Consider the following 20,339-nt stretch of genomic DNA (forward strand, 5'->3'; position numbering starts at 1 on the left):
TGCTGACCATCCTGTTGTTGCAGCATGTGTTAGGGTTTTCAAACCATCAATAGCGCCTATAGTGAAAGAATGACTTCACACCGTTTAGCACAAATTGTTACTGTTCTCTAGCACAGAATGATTCAGAGTTAACAAAGCACATACGTGTAGACAAAATGACAGGTGTGCCGACATGATGGAGATGAATAATCGCGATGAGACCGAATAGCTCAAGATTTTGTACTGCAGAGTGATGGGATGAGAGAGAGAGAGAGAGAGAGAGAGAGAGAGAGAGAGAGAGATGGGGAGCGGAAAGATGCATGGAGATTAAGAGAGAGGGACAGATGGAGTGACAGGACAGCAACAAGTGAGAGAACGATGCTATGGCAAAAGACAGAAGGTGAAAAGGAAGTGCTGAGGAGAAAGGGTTAAAGAGGAGAGAGAAGAGAGATGGTTGCCTCGGCAACAGCAGCCAGCGTTTTCTCTCTTTATCAGTCCCTCTTGTACACACAGACACATACACATACATACACATGTTCGTTCCCCCCTCTCCTCTCCCTGTGGCACAGCGTTAAAGTTTTGCTGGCGTATATTAACACGCTGCTCTTCCTGGAACAGATTTCTTCAAAGGGCGATGTGTTTGTCTGATGCTGTGGCAGCACTCAGAAGCACAGGATGTACTTTGAAATGAATGGCATTGTACAATGAGCTCAACCAATGAGCTGAATCATATCATATCATATCATATCATATCATATCATATCATATCATATCATATCATTAGTCAAGGATTATTATAATGCTATCTGTGGTGTTTCCATTCTTATCAGCATTTTAATATTGTTCATATTGTTGGTATATAGATTTGTGGATTTGTGGAAATTTTTTTTTCATGTCACCTATTCAGAAGTATATTATTGCTGCTCTGTCGCTCTCCTGCTGAGATTAAATTAAATGTTAAATTAAATGTACAGTCACCACAAGGTGCAATGAATAATAAGACGATAATAGCACTTTATTGATGGAGCTTTAGGTTGCAATATGCCAACAGCTCTATTTTCCACTGCAACATTTAGTAGGCTGGTTGCTTCAGAAAAGTAAACTACAGTGTTAAAAATAACTATACTTACACTGCAACATATGTATTCACATGCAAGCCATATACACCCTGTCAGCTCTCACTCCACTGGCTCCTGTTGTGTATCAACCTGCTCCGTCTTCCTGGCTAAACCCTGACATGCATGTATCTGTGTGGTGCATCGCCTCATGACAGCCGCCACAGGGGGGAGGAGATCCAGTGTCTAAGGTCACTTCTGGCATCACACGAGGAGTGTGTGAAAGCTTGTGTGCTGTGTGAGTGGTGAGCGCGTGCGGGTGTGTGTGAAGTGTGTTTTCCTTGTGTCCTGCTTGCATGACATATTTACGCAGAATGCCATATAGGCTTGTTATGTGACGTGTGAGGCATCTCCAGCATACCAGTGTAAATGTATGTGACGTGTGTGATGTCAGCAATGCATGTGTCTACATTTCTTCAGCGCGTGCACCCCATGTGTGTGAGAGAGACATATATCACCGGAGAGAGGAGAGTACGGACCCCCAAGGAGGAGTGGAGTAATAAAGCACAGAGACCTGCCACGAGTCGCAAGGACAGTACAGGGATGATGATGGTACCATCAAATTTAATAGGCTGCAGGAGAAGGTGGGTGAGAGTAGAAGAAGAGAGGACAGGAGGAGCTGCTCAGGAAGGAGGGGGGGGGGGGGGGGGGGGGGGGGGCATTAGCTGTGAAGGCAAAGCAAAGGGGACAAACTGGCTTAATTGGGACAATCACTCCCCTGCACTTCACATTCTGTAGTACGTCTGATTTGAATTATGATCCCAATATGTCCCTGAGGACCTCGGCTCTGTGATTCACCTCTTCCACCACCCACCACCCACCATGATCCACCTCTAAAACCCTTGGATCAACTTGTTACCTGGCACGCTGGCTTTGCACACTTTCACTTCTCCTGCTTGGGAAGCTGATGCTGAAGCCCAGCCAGCCTCTCATCCCCCCCCCCCCACCCCCCCCCTTTCACACTCTCCCACCCTCCCTCCATCCCTCCCGGTATCCGTAGTGATTGGAGGCAGGATTCTGAGGTTGCTAGGAGACGAGGCAGTGTGGCAGCCGGCCTCAGTGTGAGAGAGAGTTATGTGAGAGCAGAGATGGACATTAGGAGAGAGCACCCCCTGCTGGCCACTGCTGGCTATTAATGCCTACAGTAAAAATGACCTGTTCAGTGCCTCTTGGCACCTCTCATCTTTAGTGAACAAACTAAAGGATCATGCAAAGGTGAGTGTGTGTGTTTGTGTATTTAAGTGGGACAGGGCTGTTTAGAGCTGGAGTGTATGTTCTTTGTTGTTATTTTATAACCAGATTTGGTGAATACCATTTGTAAGATGGGAACAATCACTCTAATGGTGGTGGTCAGAGCAAATACTGATTATGTCCCTTTGAGGAAAATACATCTTTGCATCATCAGTCCCTGCTAAGGTCACAGATTTATAGTTGGAGCTGTTGCAAGTGTATTTCATCTGGGCTACATCATGCTCTTTGATCTATAAGAGTTTCACTGAGATTGTGAGCGGGGCACCACACCTAGTAGCAATCAAAGTTCTAGATCTCATTTCTCCGTGTATGCAGAATTATGTTTTCAAAGCTGTGCCCATTCTTCTGATATAATACTTAATGTCTGTGGGACACTAATTGTGATATTGTAGGACACTCCAGATGAAGAAGGATCAAAGACTGTGAAATTGTACCAAAGCATAACTTTAGAAGCACACACTTCAAAGGGACTGATGGATTGGGATTTCAGACAAAATAATATGAAGACTATTTTTTCATGCTGTAATATGAGGCCAGATTGTGAGCATGAGCATCACAGCAGCATGTTTGTTGTATGACTCTGACTCCCTGTGGTCATCAAGGAAACTGCAAATCACTGCTACTTTTGGCCATGTCATTGGCCATTGCTGTATGAACTGGATGCTGCAGGATGCTAATGTTATCCTGGCTAGTATTTTGTTTTTAGTGCACTTCTGCATATGAGCTGCCAAATGCTTTCTGTTTATCTTAGCGGCTATTCTACCCAGTGTTTTACAAAATCAAAGGCAATTAAATCATATGGACAGTGTCATAAATAATATTACATCGTACATTTATATACAAATATGTACATGTACAGTATATCTGTTTTTATGCATTATTTTTCAAGTTAATGTGAGGTGTAAATTAAATGAGTATCTTCCAAAGTTAAAATATTTTCAGTGCAAAATTCCCTCTCTGTGTTTCCCTGAACATTGTTGCTGAGCTGCAGTAGATGGACTGTACCTTTGGAATAAACCCACACAAGCTTCATATTAACCTCAGATCAACTTTAGATTATATTTTTGCTGAGTAAACAGGAGAAAAGTTTGTAGCAAGTACAAACCTGCTCTAATGTTCATAGACATGCTTGAAAAACTGTGGACCTGTCCTTTAAGCGCCACACGTTCCCCCAGTAGTGACTGTTGTGCTGTGGGAACATGTGACTCTTATAAATCTTATCAGATCATCAGCAGTCATTATTGGTTATTATATCCACAGGCATAATCAGTGACAGAATGAACCTCCTAACCAGCCTCACACCTTCACATAAAAATGACTCTTGAGAGTGGATTGTATTCAGGGTGAGCAGTGAGCAGTGAGCAGGCACAGTGCAGGCACTTATCCACTGTTCCTCTCTCCATGCGCTCAGGTTATAGAACTATGTTCCAGCTGAGTTTTAATTGCCCATTCACCTGCTTGAGTGACATCTAGCTCACCTGCGCCTCAAGCCTTCTGGACAATGTAGAGCTTTTGTGCAAAACCAGACAGATTGAACACACTGAAAATAATTCTATGTAAATGTTTGCAATGATGCTAAATGTCCTCTTTGGCATGTCAAAGACATTTTGGTAAGAGGACTTACATATTCGCTCATGGTACTTAGTTTGCTTCGATTTCTCTAAAAGTAGAGATTGTCAAAGTGGAAAAGCAGACTGTGTTTTCTCATGCAACAGCTCTTATATAGCATTCACGAGTAAGAAAATATGAAAGCAGTTGACACAATGTTGTTTTTCATATTAATTCCTGTAAACAGATAGCAGCCTATGCTGCAGAGGATGCAAGTCGTGACAATATCAACCATTAGCTACACATTGCATTGCAGCCTTGGGATGTTTCCTGTAATGAAAGTACAGTGAAATAAAATTAGCTTTTTTTTTCATCGTCATTTTAAATGAAAAACTCTTACCAATGAATACAGAGCCATGAAACCAGTGTGGGCACTATTCAACTGTCTGCACACAGATGATCAGACCACAAAGGAAGCTTGAGTCCTTTTGCGGTATAAAACACTGTTCTCCCACTATGCACTGAAAATATCACGCTAACATGAATAAATACAACAATGTTAGGCTCTCATAATTCAATTTCTCATTATCTATCACATATTTAACTTTAGGTTTGTATTGATGCAATTTGAAAGCAAAACATATAAGCTAATTGCAAGATATATGCTTCAAGGACCTTCCAGTGAGGGAAGGGAAGTGCTAGTCACAATCATCTTAGTCAATGAGCGAGGAGAGGATGGTTCTGTAGGAATGAGCGCAAACATGATTGTGTGCATGTCACAAAGACACAGATGCCTTTAACTGTGTTCAAAACCGGTTGCTTTCTCTACAACATGCACTTTGAGCCTCCTCTGTAGAAGATTTTGTGACCTTGTCCATGATGGAGCGAGTCTGTGTGTATCCCAGCAGGCGTTCCTGTTGATTGGACAAGCCTGGCTGGCTGACTTGCTGGCCCAGAGTATCAATGCCCTTTATCTTGCCTCTCAGCTCTTTCACTTCGACTTAGCGGCAACACAAGTACACAACCGCTTGTGAGCGATTCACCGTTGAAGATTTGTGGTCGACAAACAAGAGTGTCTGTATGAAACAGCACATGTAAAAAGCAAATGTAGATATGTAGCCTAAAAATTATCCACAGTTAAGGCTCTGTGATGCAGTTGCTATGGCAACTATGATAGAAATAGACGTGTATCTGCAAGGGAATGAAATGTATTGAACTGTTGTTTAGAAACTGAGAGAGATTTTACTCTTTTGATTGACAGGTTAAGTGAGTGGCTGCATACAGATGTGTGCACGCTTGTGTGCCATGTCTGAGTGTGGTGCATGTGTTTGTGCGTTTCAGACTGGATCCTTGTGATTGATTGTGTATATGTCTTTGTATGAGCATTTGTGGTTTCTATGTATGTATGTATGTCATGGCGAGTGTGTGTGTGTGTGTGTGTGTGCGCGCGCGCATGCGTGACACACTGCAGTACATTAAAAGTGCAGCACCATGGATGGGGGGCATAGGGCACATCATTATGATGGTAGGAGAGTGTGAGTGGGTCTGCACTGCACTCACTGGCCCTGTGTGAGAGCAGATAAGCTCAGGCAGAGACAACACAATAAATTTAATGGGAAAAGGACTCTGTTTGTAGCACCTCCATTGTTGTTCTGGCCATGATGATGCTCTGAGAGTGTCATGTCAAACATTAACCAATAGCTAGATATTATGGTAATGATTTAAGTGGCTTTTCTTTGTGGTAAAGAAAAAAAAAAAAAAACTGCTCTGTGTATGCATTTCAGCATTAAAGAGACCACAATAAACTTAAGCTTCATCCATTGCACTGCAGTCTTCCTCTAATGCAGCCATACCTATTTGCTCACAAATTGTCTTTTATCTGTTATGGACTTATTCATTTCAGACACAACCTACCATTCCATTCAATCCTGTCTCCTCTCCATATTGCCTTTGTACCCTGGTGCCTTCATTAGTCTACCCTAATTCACTTTGACTTGAGATGAAACAAGAACAAAGGAGCTGTGTTAAAACGCTCAGCCCAGACATTCAAAAATTGCATTTGCAATATAAGTCTAATCTTATATTTTATGGTGTAAATAGGTAAAAATCAGTGGAAAAGAAAAAGCTTCAGAGAGGGAGGGGAGATGGAGGGATGTGATGGAGAGAGATGAGGGAGGGGGTGCAGGAATATGAGTGTGTATGCATTTTCAAGGCGGTCTTTCTGTTGCAAGAAAAAAACAGTAGTCTAACAGGAAAACGAATAGGTCGAGCTACTGATGAAGGCATGCAAATGCAATTTAGTGACGGAAACTGACGTTTGAGATCTTCATGTGTTAGTGGACGCTTGTGTGATAGGAATGTATTTAATTTTAGTGCGAGATAGGTGGAATCACCTAAGCGGTGTGTGAAAGAGGGAGAGAGAGGCGAGGGAACAAGAGGGGAGGGGGCGGGGGTGTATGGACCTCACTGGTTACGGGACCTACAGGCACCCCGATTGTGCTCTGCTCTCATCATTTTTGGAGGTGAGGACAAAAGAAAAAAGGGGGAATCGGAAGAAAGGCCCGGGATCTGAGTGTCGTGACGGGCCCCCCGACTTCGCCGCCGCTGGTCGGGGTTGTCTGGACTCAAAAGGGTGAGGGAAAAGCGGCGGAGCAGTCGACTCTAGACTGGGGTTTCCTGCCACAGCAGCGGGATTGTCACAAAACAGCCTTTCACTCTTCGAGGGGCCTTGTAATGCTACGTTTTCAGGTATGCATTTAGAGTATGTTAGCTAGCCTGTCTCTGACTCACTTGCCTCTCCCTGGCAAACGTTAGCTCTGTTTATTCAAGGAAAATGTCAGCCTGCGTGATGATAATTTTCTGATGCAGTACCCACACCAGGTCTCTTGCTAGTATATGTTATATATGCTAGCTGCCCCATTTACTCACAGCCCAAGTGAATTTCTGAGGGGGGAAACATCTGCACCCAATCACCTCTCTTTTGTAGCTAAACGCTGCTTGCCTGCTCTGTGCCTTTAGCCCGCTGTAACTATCGGCTTGTGCACGTCCTCAAATGCTTGTTATAATGTAATAAACGCAAATTAGCTGACTCGCTACGATGCTAACTGGTGGTTGTGGCTTAGCTAGCTCCCAACATATGCGACTAGCTGGCATATTTAATTTGCAGTTATGTGAGGTATTTTGGCTAACGCTAAGCCTACAAAGCTAAAAGAGGCAGCACTACAAAGCTAATTGTAATGCGTATACCTTGCTATTGGCTAATGTAGCTGCTAAGGCTATTGTACAGAAGCCAGTGTTGTGTTGATGACAACCTGAGACGATAAACCAAACATAACAGAGCTGGCGTTGGGTCATTATCTGCAGAAAGCGTTGCGTATGCTCTTATCAGTTAGGCAGCTATGCAACTGATTGACTTGCTGACAGACTGCATTGAGTCAGTTTTCATTAATGCTGCACTGCTGTGTGTATCGTGAATGCTGCTGCCTGGTCGTGCACAGTGAGCTGCTGTGATTAATTAGTAATCAAGCTATGGGCTAATGGACGGATAGAGATGAATAGTTTCCTTCTAACTTTACCAGTTTCACACAGCATCACCCACCTACGCTGGCGTTGACCCATAATGTGTCGCTTGGGCATAGATCCCTGTTTGATAATACAGTCTGTAGGACTCCCATTTGATTTACAAGGTATCATCAGTTTGTTTTGTAGCCCCCCTGTTAATGTCCCCCCCTCCCCCGTTCTTCTTCATCTGCTAATCACTTTCTCCGTGGTGAAAAACAATAAATTACATTGGTGTAAGTAGGCTCCCACTAATGATAAATGAACACATGATTAATGATAGATAACACCAGTTAGACTGATAGTTAGAACCATGAGCAGTGCAGCTCAGATTAAGTCTACAGTAAAGACAAGCTGCCCGAAGTTGTTTTAGGGCCATTAACTATTTTACAGTGTATTTGAAGTAGACAATAGAGGCTTGTGTCACACATGGCAATTATGGGTACTGACCCCATAAAGGTGGCGTCATCCCTTTAAGTATCACCCATAATAATTAAGGCCCATTAAAACAAGTGAAATACCCTAAAGTTAATGGTGTTTAGTCCCATTGTAAAGAGGTGGGAGATGGACTGCTTCTGTCTTGGCTCCACAAAGCTGTTTGTTTACATGTGAAGTAGTGTTTGTGACCTTGTCTATGTTACTTTGTTGTTTTAATTGCATGCTGCTGCTAACCCACTTCTCTCTCCACCAACCCTGTTTGTTATCAGTTGGAAGAGACAGCTTAGGCGTGTATTGTAACAGCTCTAACCACAGTAAAGGCTGTACCCACAGTGCATATTGAAATAGGAGCATTGAGATGAGGCCAGAAAGCTTTTTAAGTAGTGAAATGAGGAGCTGAATTGATAGCACATCCAACAAGGATGTGATGTTAACTTTGTTATTGGTTTGGTTAATATATTTGCAATAGACCTGTGTGATTATTTTGGTGGACTACAAAAGATAAGTTCATGTAATGGGAAATGCTGATGTTATATGTAACATGTGATCCTTTGAATTTTTTTTTTCTTTTTCAATGAACACAGCTTCAGCAATATAGAAATGAAATAATGAAAGTTACAGAAGGCCTCAAAACTAATTTCATTAATTTTGTTTGAACCTGCAGTTATAAATACGTCACATTCACAGTCTGAAAACTGGAATTAACCCAAAATCTATTTGAGTGACCACAATTCATTTCAATTAATTTGTTAATTACAGCAACAGGGCGTTAGCACAAGATATGGTAAGCAAATGTTCCCATTTCATTTTTACCTGCTAACTTTTTTGATTCATCTTCTGTATTTGCAGAGTTGTGAAGGCTTCTGGTCAGCAACTCCTGGAAAATGAACTTATCCGCATGGAAATACTGAAGAGAAACAGAAAAAAGGAGCTTGAATTGACTGAATTTAAGTGGAATAAATGGATTACCCTCCTTTTGGAAAATTGTTGCCATGGAACTAGGTAGAATTAAATGATGGTTGAGAGAAAAAAACAAAGGTAAGACAGCTACATGCTGAAGATACAGGAGAGCACCACGAAGAATCTGAACACAGAGTCAAGGAAAGAACGAGCACTAAATAGGGACCAAAGACCTCTACAGTCCAAGTGAATGCATGGAGTAGCAAAAAAAGTAAAAAGAAAATTGTATTTGAAAGGAATGACCAAGAAAAAGAACATCTCAAAAAGTATTACACTCTGCATCCACATATTGATGAGACTATCAATGGAGTGTTTGTCTCTGGGAGTGTTTAGTGAGGGTCTGTACTCAGACCTCTTGATTCTATTACAGCAGGGTTTTTCTCACACAGGTGTGAGTCAGGTCATACATGTTGGCGAACTGAAGGATTGCTGTGACGGGACACAGTCTCAATGGTTGTATTGAGATTTTTTGTTTGATTGTTTTTTTGCACAAGATGCTGTTGGATCATAACTCAATTTAATCCTAACATAGCTCTGCTTGCTTGAGCCGTTACTATAGTGGAGTGTATACACATAAAGACATTTGAGGTTGAACATCTCCCATGGTGGTGTGTCAGTTGTCCATGATATCATTGCCTGACCAGTGCCAAACCACGTCAGCTTCATGGCAATGATTGCACACTTTTAATTTAACGTTTAATCTTGCATTTTTCTGCAGTAGAAACTTGCTTCATTACTTATTTCATTTTTTTTATTCTTGGAAAAATTCAATTTTTTTAAGACCCAGTAATTAAGTGAACTTGAAACTGAAAACAACCATCACGTCAAAGAAGAAAGCTTTTTACCATTTGGCCTTTTTATGTATTGATAAAACCATTATTTGTTCGACCTCCCTAAAACTTTCTGCTACAAAAACATCTGCGGTATATATTCCTCTGCTTCAGCTCTTTGGTGGATTTCAAAAGCATTTGCTTGTTTTACTGCCAGGCCATAGACTCTCTCTTTGTCATTTATGGTTACTGCCATAAGCCTTCCAGTTTCTGATCAGAAACATTCCCTGATATAGACACTGACAGATATTTTAGCTTTTGATCCAAACTTGGAGAAAAACAATGCAGAATTTTTCTAACAGTCCGGCTCCCGCCTCTCTCCCCCATGGGTTCACTGGGAGAGGTGCAGGGGGACCTCCGTATCCCCCTCAGCCAGCAGATCCGCAAATCTCCCCAAGGATGACAGATGATTATGCAGGGATGCAACAGCAGAGCCTGCACAGAGCCCATCACCACCCTGGTCAGGCTAGCCACATGCTTGCTTACAGTGCTAGAAACAGAGGAGCTGTGGAGCCACCACCAACACAGGGTAACATTCACAGTGGCAGCAGTAACAACCCTTACAGGAAGGACGCCATGGATTATTATTTTTCGATGGGTGGGAAGGACAGGCACAGAAGGGGAGGTATGGCTTATGGAGCAAGCTTTGGGTACCCTAATATTGATGGACATTTGCCTCATCAGTACAGGCATGCAGCATCTGGCTCTGCTCCACCATCTGGCCTGATGTCACCATATCCAGTAGACTATGGCTCCGGTGCTAGTTCAGGTGGAGGTGCTGGTGCTGGAGCGTTCTCTCCTACTCACCAGTACAATATGAGTCAGAACCCTGCAATGCAGTCAGTGCCAGGTTCTCAGATGCAGCACCGCCAGCATGGGCAAACCTTCCCAGCTGTCCACCATGGACAGCAGCATAGGAGCTATCCGCACTCCGGGCACAGAATGACCCCACAGTACCCACACTATTCCCCACAGGGTGGAGCATCCACGGGGTCATCTGGAATGTACAGCCCCCCTCCGCAGAGATATCTCGACGGGGCTGCTAGCACTGGGTTTGATCCCAAAGTCAACAGTTCTCCCAGTGTCAACTCCAGTTCAAACTCAGTCTCCAGCTCAGTTGCTGCTAACAATGTGGGGCCAATGGAGAATGTTCAACAGAGTTACCATGCTTCAAATTATCCTGGATATTCCCCACAGACGCATTCTCTTCACAAGCAGGCCACACTACAGCACCGCAACTCACAGCACAATTTAGGGGTAGGTTATGACAACTCTCTCAAGATGCAGCACCAGGGCCCGTCTCCAGGGTCTGTATATGCTAAACATCATCAAACCTCCAATCCCAGTATACCTCAAGCAGCATCTCAAGAAATAGCCAAATCCCCAATGCACCCCAATGCTCAGCAAACCCAGATCAACCAAAACTTTAGCCCAATATCCAACCCCTCTCCAGCCGCCTCAGCAGTGCATTCCCCCAGCTGTAGTTCCTCGCCCTCCCCTTTGATGGGTGTCTCAGAGGCACATGGAAACCCCTCAGGTCATGGTCCTTCACATCCTCCTACATCAAACCCCCGTAGCAGCCATGGTCATGGCAGATTACTGCAGACTATGCCTCAGTTAAGTCCCACACCCAACTCAAATAGCAGCATCAGTAGTTGTGGTAGCAGTGGCAGTCATAAAGCTCACAGCATGAGTTCAGCTGGAGGAAGCAGTCTTCCTCCAACAGGCCGCAACAAAATAGGTCTAAGCGCAGGAATTGGATCTCGAGAGGAAGGCTCTTCTGTTTATTCATCGTCTCCACTTGATAAAATACCGGATGCAGGCCTGAATAGTCTTAATGCCTTGAGCTCACAAGTAGCCAATTTACCAAACACAGTTCAGCACATGCTCCTCACTGACACAGTGCTTTCACAGAAGAAGAAAGATGGTGGGCAGATGCAACAGGCAACACATAGCGTGCCCCCGTCACAACCAAGGAGTCGAAATGCAAGTGCAGCCTCAAGCACTAGCACAGTCAAAGATGGAAGTGCAGTGGGGAGTGGTGATGGTGCCAGTTTAGATGCCGGTGCTGATGAGGACTCCTCATTGATGTCAGTTGGAGGCTCATCAGGGACCAAGGTGGAGCGTGAGGAACAGTTTTCTGAGGGGGAGCACGGGAGAGTGAGGCAAATGAGTGGTGCAAGCAGTGGATCTGAAACAACTGGCTATCAACCTCCACCTCAGAGTCAAAACCAACCACAGACTGGACAGGCATCAAGTGTTAAAACAGTCAGCTCTGATTCACCGTCGAAAGAACCAAGTGGTTCTGAAACAAAAGCAAATGAAGCTCATGTTCCTTCATCATCATCTCCATCTTTTGGATGTCAGTCATCAGAGACCGGCCCAGTTTCACATTCAACTCCTCCAGTTTCTTCATCACCCTCGTCCACCTCCTCTAGTATTCCTCCTCCCCAGCCGAATTGTGTCTCAGAGCCTGGTTTAAAGTATAATGACAACAGAGGTGGCCACAGGAAGACGACAGAAATTAAAAATGAAGTCATCAAAAATGAAAGTGAAGGCGCAGATGAGAAAACTGAGAAAAGCAGTAGCCAAATGCAACGAGATGGGGAAGTCAATACACAAAATGGTCAGGACAAAGAAAATAGGTTGCACTCTGCATCCAGATTACACAATAACCAGAGGGAAGAAAAGCACACATCTGAGGAGCAGCAAAGTGCCAGTAGTGTTGGTGTGATTGTTTCAGCTCGATCTGAGGGAGGTCACACTGAAAAAAGCAAGCACCCCCAAGACAACTGTATTGAAGAGAAACAGTCACACTCTTACTTAAGAGAGTCAAGCAGTCATAATGGGGAGGAAGGAGTGGATCTGACTTTATATTCCTCCCATCACCAGAAATCAAATTTTGGACGGCCTCAAAATCCTCCCCAGTCTGGACCTCATAAATATGGCTACCCAGAATCAACATATGGCTCAGATTTGTCAATGAAGAAGAGAGGGAGGGCTGGCGCTGCGAGTGCAATGGAATCAAATTCCAGATACTTAGGATACCAACAATCACAAGCTGGTTATGGCCCTGTGCTTCCAAAAGATGCTGGTTCTGTAGCAGAGGGTTTGGTGAAGAGAGGGCAAGGAGCAGGAGGTAAAGTTCACGAGGATAATTCACAAATGCAGCAGTTTCCCAGCCTTTTACAAGAGGTTCTTCAAGGTTACAATTTAGATAGACGTTATGGCAGACCAGAGCAGGCATTTCCTGCCCATCTCCAAGTTCAACAACAGTTTCAAACTAGACACCCGTATGGCATAACTGAAAATATGAGGCTGCAGAGTGGAGGATCTGAGGCTTCATCTCATTCTGCCCAAGTGGGCAGCTCTGGCAAGCCTTCACATCCAAACTTAAGGCATGGAAGTGAGCCTGATTTCACCACAGATCCTCAGTCTTCTGTGAAGTCAGAAATGTCCAATGCTAAGAGTTTGCAAAATACTGAAAAACCTGAAGTGGGCTTGTCTCAGAGTCATGTACCACCAGCTGCAGAGTCTCAGCAACCCCCACCCAAACATATAAACTTAGCTGACTATTCTCTGCCACAGAGAAAAGTGTTTTCTAATGTGTCCACTCCATCCTCTGCTGTGCAGGAGCTCCTTTTGCAAGAGCCAGAGCCGCTAACAGGCAGCATTGGTCAAACTGAGTCTCAAAAGTCATCAGGCTCCATATTAGCCCCATCAGAGCGACGCTCTGTCATCTGTGATGTGTCGCCAAACCGACGCAGCACACCAGAGAGGGACAGGGAAAGTGACAGAGAGAGAGAGCGAGAGAAAAGTCAGAGTGGAGCCTCTGTGATTCAACAGCCATTTTCCTCTCCACCAGCAGCCAATGATCTGAGTAAAAAGGATACAGGAGAGAAACAAGTGGTGAAAATGGAAACAGCATCAAAAGAGGCTGGCCCAGACGCTGTAAATTTACAAACTGATCATCATGGCAGCAGTGGAGCTAATGAGGCAGATATAGAGTATCTTCCCAAGTCTGTCCATTCATCTGTTGTAATGAATGCTGACCCCTACAGGCGAGGTAATGTAGATATTTCCCCCTTACCTTCTCACCCTATGAGCACTAATCCTTTATCTTCACCCTCAAGGCATCCGTCCTATCTTCATGGTGTTGATTTATCAACTGGCAGTAGCAGCGGTTTTCCTGGGTATCGATATGGAGATACAAGAGAAGGAAATATAATGCCACGCAGTAACCCGCATTTCCCACCCCACCATCCATACCATAACTTATCCCCCCAGGCCCAATCCTCAAATAAGCTTCAAATGTATCCTCACCCTCGTGGCCTCCCTCATCACCCGCATGACATGAGTGACTGGGTAAAAGCAATGAACAGGCCCTCTAAGGAGATGATGATGCAGCCTGGTTCTTCTCCAGGAAGACATAAGGTCGGCCAATCAGAGCAGAGACAGAGGATGATCTCCCAAGCTGACATGCCGGGCGAACCACACGCAACCAAAACTTCACTCCATCATCAAAGCGCTTACTTTGATATGAAAATGTGGGAGGCAACGCACTCTGGAAGAGATGGCCCCAGAATGATAGAGGGAGACTCCTACTACAGAACACAGCCTCCCCCTCCCCCTCCCCCTCCACCTCCTCCTGCTCCAGTAGCTGCACTCGGACCTACTCCTCCACAAATGACTCATGGCCAAAATGCTGCTGATCCTGAGGTCTCCCGAGGAGTCGCAGAGGAAACCAAACATCCCTGCCCACCTCCTCCATCCAGCTCCACCAAGCCTCCTGCTGAGATGAACTCCACTCCGCGTCAGACTAAAGCTGGGGGTTCTGGAGACACAAATCCACTAATATTGAGAAGGAGAGTTCGTTCTTTTATCTCTCCTATTCCTGCCAAAAGGCAACTCCAGGATGCGGTTCAGCAGAGGGCTGCCACAAATTCACATCACTCCCCTGGGGCCCAGTCTGAGACTGGCCATCACAATGAAGATGACTCGTCCAGTTCAGATATCCCATGTCCCAGGCTCTCTTCCCCTCTGCCAGGAGAGAACACCTATTCACAACCTTTATCTCCATCAACTGGTAATACCAAGGTTTTGCCTCCCAGGAAAGGACGAGGTTTGAAACTAGAGGCAATAGTGCAGAAAATCACGCCAAATATTAAAAAGCCAGCAGGCCATGCTGATGATGAGTCAAATCATTACCCAGGCTTTTCTCATTCAGAAATTCCACCGTTTAATGATTCACAGGACCAAGACTTAGCACATTTCCCCAGGGTTGCAGGAGGGGATGATAGTTACATGGATGAAAGTCACTCATTAAACGACATGATTCCCTTTAGAGGAGTTGATGAGACTGGGCCTTTACCTCCGTCTGCTTATCCATGTGATCCCCATCAGACCTCCCAAGCCCTCAAACAACAAGACTTTGACTTTGGATTAGGGGCCGCCGTAGTATCAGCATCTGATGACAAAGAGGACTTTGCTTTGCTCGGACCTTTACCCCCTCCTCCACCTCTTCCTCGCCCAGTGCAGGGTTCCCCACCTCCATCCTCATCTGCTCTGTCAGACATTCAGCATTTCACCAACACTTACCAGCAGCTTGAGACAAGAAGAGGAGAACAGTCTGCTGCTAACCTTCTGCGACAGAAACTTCAAGAATCTGGCATGGGATTTGATGATTATCCTGGCAGTGACTACTATGGAACCACCCCGCCACACCACGGCCAGGCTCAAGGACACATGCTGAACAGACATCAGATTTCCTCTGGGAGGTCCAGTCTGTCACCACAAGATTCTAAGCCCCCAGAGAGTCTTGTGCCTAAAGGCTATTTCCCATCTGGCAAGAAGAAGGGCAGGCCTGTTGGGAGCGTGAATAAACAAAAACGGGCCCAGAACCAAGCCCAGACGCAGGCACCGGCCCAGACTCAAGTCCAGACACAGAACACAACTCTGAGTGCTCCTCCAGCCCCACCCACTCAAGCTACAGCTGCTGCTACAACTCCACAGACTACCAGCAGCCCACCAGCCCCTGCAGCACCCCCACTGTCAGACAATAAAATCACTCCCCCGCTGGCCCCACCAATTTTAACCCAAGTAGTCAAAGTGGATGGTGAGAGTGAGGACACACAGCCTGAGACTGAGGTCAAACCTGTGCGACGGAGACGTAGAGGTGTGAAAGATGAAGACGAGCCACTAGAGGCAAGGGGGCGACAGAGGAGGAGGAGGAGAGGGGCAGCAGTGGCGACACCGTCAGTGGCTAAAGATGATCCAGATACACCTGTAGGGGCTGGAGGAAGTCCCGGCACAAACAGAGTATTTTTGGATCCAAATAGAAAAGGCCCGTTTGTTCCACACATACATGTGGAAAATAAAATACCAGAGATTGGGGCGGTGTGCACCATTGTAAATGCTGAGGAGGACAAGACGAAAGGAGAGCGTAGTGCAGTCGGAGGGAAAGCAGGCGGGAGTGGAATTGATTCTCTCCTGACCTCAGCTCTTCCCTCGCAGTTATCTAAGAGAGACAGAGAATCAGAGAAAAGGAAGACAGACGAGGTGGAAACTACACTTCAGTCAGGAAAAGCACTTCCTTCATCTGGCTATGTTGTTTCAGGACCTGTGATTACAGAGACCAATCACTCTGGCCGCCTGCTTTGCTGCCTGTGTCAGAAATGGGCAAATTACAAACACCTTGGAGATCTCTATGGGCCTTTCTATCCAGCTGAATATGCTGCAAAGCTCCCCAAGAACCAGCCCCAGGTCAGACAATGTCAGGCTACCACAGGGACAAACAAAACAGGACCAAATTCAGATGTTAGCTCAAATACTTTGAGCACTATCCAAGACTCACAAACACAAGAGACTCAGTTTAATAAGCCTTCGACTGAGAGCGACTTTGCCATCAGCCTTGATTCAAACCCAACATCTCTTAACACTCCAGTTAGAGCTGCCTCCCCAGCTGGGGGAGAGGATATGATGATGCATATGGCTGGCAAGCTCAGTAACACCGCCTCCTCTTCCTCCTCCTCTTCCTCCTCCTCTTCCTCCTCCTCCTCCTCCTCCTCCTCCTCCTCCTCCTCCTCCTCCTCCTCCACCACCACCACGACCACCACCACCACCACCACCAGTAAAACAACATCTCTAACCTGGGACATGAATCTAGATATTCGACCTATCCCTGAGCTTAAGAAAGAGCCGGACCTTGAGATTGACCAGCAGCAGGTGCAAAAACAGCTGCAGCCGCCAACAGATGAAGCTCAGCAACGACCTCAGCACAGAAAGCTGACCTCACATCCCCGCTTTAAGAGGAGGCACAAATCTAGTGAGGATTCCCCCAGAATGGTGCCATCCAACAGTAAGGCGTCCCTGCCCTTTCAGCCCCCTCCACCAGCCTTGGACTCCCTGGGACCCTTGGCACAACTTGCCCAGCTGCCTCAGATGCCCATGGACCCAGAGGAGCTGTGGGTCCATGAAGGATGCATGGTGTGGACCAGTGGCGTGTACCTTGTCAATGGGAGGCTGTATGGCCTGCAGGAGGCACTAGATGGCGCCAGAGAAACAGTGAGTGTCCTTTGTATGTATTTGACCTGTTTTGTTTTGGGATAATTCAGGTTTACAGCTCCTTATTTCTGCTGCTGACTCAAACTGTTTAAAATGCAGTTTGGGAAATAAGCAGACATGTCAGTGGTTTAATGGTGTTATGTGTTTATTGATTTTTATCATTTTGCCAGGCCCTTATCTGTTCTTCACTGTCTAGTAGAGTTTTAAGCTGTATTGATTTCTTCTTTTCCATTCTGTCTGTCTCCGCTCAGAGCTGCTCGTACTGTGAGATGGTTGGCTCAACACTGGGCTGCTACAGTAAAGGCTGTACACTTCGCTATCACTACCTGTGCGCTATTGAAGCAGGTGAGTGGATGCATTAAATACAAACATACTGTGAAATCTGAGTTGTTAAAACACAAATATTGTGTTTAGGAGCTCTGTGGCAATCTGTGCACAGTATTGATAGTTTCTCTCTTCCCTCCAGATTGCTCTCTGAATGAAGATAACTTCTCTCTGCGGTGTCCGAAGCACAAGGTAAAGAAGGAGAGGTTGGTTTTCAAACTGTTTCTGGGGAATTTTCATGTTGTGTGATTTGGTGAAAATGCTTTCTCTTTTACGTTAGCCACTCTAGGTCCTCACCCCCCCACAATCACCTACTGAGCTGGCAGGCTTCATTTCTTTCAATCATCTCTCACCCCAGCAATTTTCTTTCTTTCTCGCTCTCAGTTTACCCAGAGCATCCGGCCAGCCAAGTCAGTGTACCTGGAGCAGTCAGAGAGAGGCTGAGAGAAACGGAGAGGAAGAAGAGACACAGGAGTCCGGGAGCTGTAAGTTTAGACTGGGTTGTATGTTTTTGTGTGTGTTTGAGTAGTCCACCCTTTCAGATCTGTTATTTCTTTGAAATTTAACCATACTTCATCATACAGCAGGTTTGATCACCAGAAGTACATCTTCATCCATGTTATTGCTTTACTTGGTCGGAGACTGGTCTCTCATTAATGGACCTTCAGTGAATCACTGATTTGTTGCATCAAGGTTGTTTCTATCTTTTCTATTCATACAGTTTCATTTCACACATTAACACAACTCTTTGTTGGCTGGTTCTCGGACTCCTAGATAGATGAAGATCATTCTGCTCTTACACTCCTCCTCACCTCACCTTTGTGGCTATACTCTGTCACTGCCTCCCTCTCACTTTCTGGACTGTCATTGTGGAAACTAAAGACGTACCTCACCACATCTCCCCTTTCCTTTCTCTTTAAGTAAGATTACAGCAGAGTACTGTTGCTGGGCAACTTTTCTCTTTACCCCATTGTGTCTTCATTCCAGTATATTCTTGACTACAACCAATCACATAGTAATAGATGCCCAGTGTTTGTGAAATTTACCTGGTAACACATTGATTAGCTATAAAATGACAGCACACTCAATTGCACATGTACTTTCTCTCTTCTTTGCCAGCATGCAGGGCAAACGTGAAGATTGCATGGATGTTGCTGATGATGCTTACCTCCATTTTTTTGTGTTTCCTTTCATAGGTTAGTTTGGACAATAGAAGACTGAGAATCTTGTTTGTGAAACAGCCCCAAATGTGAAAGGACCAGGACTGGCACCTGTGACAGAGAACAACAAAGGGAATGTACAATTTCTCTACAGGAATCAGCATTATTTACATTTAAGACAATGGGGAAAAGAAACCTTTTTTTTCCCCGAGAGAATTATTGCTCTTTACTTAAAAGCAGAAAAAGAAAAAAAAACATGGACATTCAACATAGAGGAACAGAGCTACAGGAAAAAGACAAAAAAAAAAAAACTACAAAGGTCGAAGTGGAATTAAATGAGATGTCAAGACTGACGGAGGAACTTTTTTAAAGAACAAAAGAAACAAACTTCCTCCCTAGGCTTACTTTGATTTTCCTCAGACACCCTCAAAGTGTTAAACTCTTGTTTATCATCATCTGTATTATCATTTACCTTTTTTTTCCAGGTTTTCTTTGGTTTGCTTTGAAGAGTCGTACTGGGAGCAAGCTGGGTGTCAAATCCAGAAAAGAAAAAGGCGAGAATGTTGTATCCTCTCGCAAGTAGTATTTTATCTTATGATATTAGGATGGTCACAATTATTATTTTAGTCCTCATTATTATTTTGTATCCTCATTAGTATTTACTCATAAAAATGACATGGATGTATCTCACTTTATATTCAGTCAACATATAAATTGGATTTTTTTTTTTCCCATTCCTGGAGAGGGAGGAGCCAGAGTGATGTTGTCTGGAATGTCAGGGTCGAGTTTGCCACAAAGACATTATTGCCTTGGAGAACGGACATCTGTTGCCTTTCAAAAGTCACGTGTATGAGTGAGAAGTATGTGTGTGAGAAACTGAAAAATGCCGATATCTGGGTCTTTGATTCCATTTTGATCCTTTTGAAAAGTGTTCTTATTTTTCATCACTGGGGTTTTTACGGTACAGATAGTATTCATGAAAAATCAGATGGACAGTCTTATTTTTCAAGTACAAAATGTTTGTAATGTGCAAAGAGAAGGAGAGAGCCTTGTTAGGGGAGGAGATGACACTATGGACTAATGTGTGTCCGCCATCTTTAACCGTGCTGACTGGAAAAAGATGGAGGACAGGACACTGAAGAGTTTTCATTGTTGTGGAACTGTGTACTGGGTGCACAAGTGTGTATGTTCTACATAGGAAGTTGCGTTTGACTGACAGGTGTCAGTCCCTCGGACAGTGATGAAACATTTTTGGAACTGAAAACCTTGGAGGATGTGTCATAAGAGTGGCTGTGATTGGCCAAATGTTCTGGCCAGTGGGGAGAAAGCCTAACCAAGTACTTTTGAATGGTTTCATTCTGAAGTGATGCAGCAGTGATTTGATCGGGAGATGCAAAATCCATTCAAAAGAAGCATTGCCATAAAATTTAAAAGTGAGTCGTACATGGTGTTGTCTTTATCATTTTTTATTGTTATTCTTGTAAAAAAAAAAATCAAGCTGAGAAGACAGTTACACTATCAAAACCATGCTGTATTAGAAACCTGTCAATATGTATATGAATTATGAATACACTTAAAAAATGCTTCAAGTATGCTTTTCTTCTTATTTCCAA

The 20,339-nt window shown here is 44.5% G+C and overlaps 1 protein-coding gene across 3 annotated transcripts; it reads left to right on the forward strand.

Annotated features, from left to right (window-relative positions):
- Positions 1 to 6,114: 6,114 nt before the first annotated feature.
- tcf20 (transcription factor 20) lies at positions 6,115 to 20,315 on the forward strand. 3 transcript variants are annotated; one of them, XM_071474418.1, is made up of 6 exons: positions 6,115 to 6,641; positions 8,739 to 17,242; positions 17,494 to 17,587; positions 17,709 to 17,772; positions 17,951 to 18,051; positions 18,763 to 20,315. In XM_071474418.1, the coding sequence occupies exons 2-6, from the start codon at positions 9,962 to 9,964 to the stop codon at positions 18,765 to 18,767; spliced, it is 7,545 nt and encodes a 2,514-aa protein (XP_071330519.1). In that variant the 5' UTR covers positions 6,115 to 6,641; positions 8,739 to 9,961; the 3' UTR covers positions 18,768 to 20,315. The 3 variants fall into 3 exon arrangements, with proteins under 3 accessions (XP_071330519.1, XP_071330521.1, XP_071330520.1); XM_071474420.1 differs by having other exon boundaries at positions 17,709 to 17,758; XM_071474419.1 differs by having other exon boundaries at positions 6,115 to 6,525.
- Positions 20,316 to 20,339: the final 24 nt, after the last annotated feature.

Source organism: Trachinotus anak, unplaced genomic scaffold, assembly GCF_046630095.1.
Source record: "Trachinotus anak isolate AG129_WGS33_773 ecotype Australia unplaced genomic scaffold, CSIRO_AGI_Tana_v1 ptg000003l, whole genome shotgun sequence".
In the NCBI taxonomy this organism is placed as follows: domain Eukaryota; kingdom Metazoa; phylum Chordata; class Actinopteri; order Carangiformes; family Carangidae; genus Trachinotus; species Trachinotus anak.

Bases quoted from the DNA above. Each gene is read 5' to 3' on its own strand.
- tcf20 (XM_071474418.1), top strand. From the start codon at position 9,962: ATGCAGAATTTTTCTAACAGTCCGGCTCCCGCCTCTCTCCCCCATGGG. The intron at 17,588-17,708 runs GTGAGTGGATGC...TCTTCCCTCCAG, and splicing joins CCTGTGCGCTATTGAAGCAG to ATTGCTCTCTGAATGAAGAT. The intron at 17,773-17,950 runs GTTGGTTTTCAA...TCTCGCTCTCAG, and splicing joins CACAAGGTAAAGAAGGAGAG to TTTACCCAGAGCATCCGGCC.